The sequence below is a fragment of the Trypanosoma grayi genome (genome assembly GCF_000691245.1).
Source record: "Trypanosoma grayi strain ANR4 Tgr_2249_V1, whole genome shotgun sequence".
Classification (NCBI taxonomy): domain Eukaryota; phylum Euglenozoa; class Kinetoplastea; order Trypanosomatida; family Trypanosomatidae; genus Trypanosoma; species Trypanosoma grayi.
This window is the reverse complement of record NW_008827867.1, coordinates 1-993: the sequence shown is the minus strand read 5'-3', so window position 1 is coordinate 993 and position 993 is coordinate 1. Positions and strand designations below refer to the sequence as shown.

Genomic DNA, 993 nt, shown 5'->3' with positions numbered 1-993 from the left:
ACAATTGGCCCAAGGGCATTTTGGTTTAATATACAAAAGCCCTGTTAACTTTACTGGCCAAAGGGGGGCCGCCGGCTCAAATGCTTTTGGCTGACCTTCGGAAAACGGCAAGCGCAAGCCCCATAAAACAGGCCCGCCCAATGGAGAGGGAGAAATTTGATCTCATCAGCGATTTGTTGACCCTGAAAGGCGATCGGGCAGCCCCACGGCCGGCATTGGCAGCAGCCAGTCGGCGGGGCGCAATCGCGCTACCCCAAAAGGAAAATTTTAAACCCCACCCGTATGGCAAAGAAGCTCTCATCATAGATTGGGGAGCTCTCTCAAAAACATTCAAAATCAACCCTACAAGGAGAAGCGGGATATGCAGCTTTCGGGGTGAGGGTGCGAAAAAGGCGCTAGCCGTCAAGGGCATTGCATAAATGTGAAATTATAATAAAACTAAGATAAATAATGGAAAACAGTTTCTGACTATACGGAGTGACGGCGCGCTCAACAAAAAAAGGGGGGCTCTGGTCCACGGGGGGGCTGAGGCGACCAAACGCGATCTTTACCCTTGACCCCCGGCCAAGTTAGGAAAGCATATGAACTCCCTAGGGTTACCCCGCAGCAGAGCTCACTACTTTGGGCTTGAGGATGCTCTCGTAAATAATTCGGTCCAGATGATAACATACGTGTAAATAGCGCTGCGCGATGTGCGGCGTTGCCGTGGACGTTTTCAAAAAGACAATAGAAACATGCCAGTCAGCTTTTTCAAGGGCAGAACGCTCTTTGACGCAGCCGCCGCGCACGGGTAGGCGACAAGGAAGATGGGCAAAGATTATTGCCCTTTAAAGGGGTAGAAGTTGATACTCTCTTTTTTTTTTCTTCCTCGTGTCTTTACGACTCTCGTCGATGGCTCCGCTCCATCAGCCACTATCGTAGAGCACGTGCGTTATTGCTTAATTTCTATGTGGAAGGAGGTCCCTTTGTTTTGTTATGTATTTTGTTATTTTT

At 49.2% G+C, this 993-nt stretch overlaps 1 protein-coding gene across 1 annotated transcript; it reads left to right on the top strand.

Moving 5' to 3' along the window:
- Positions 1 to 80: 80 nt before the first annotated feature.
- Positions 81 to 419, top strand: DQ04_22491000 (hypothetical protein; the record flags this gene model as incomplete). Its single annotated transcript, XM_009318103.1, has 1 exon — positions 81 to 419. One exon carries the CDS (start codon positions 81 to 83, stop codon positions 417 to 419), a length of 339 nt encoding a protein of 112 aa, XP_009316378.1.
- Positions 420 to 993: the final 574 nt, after the last annotated feature.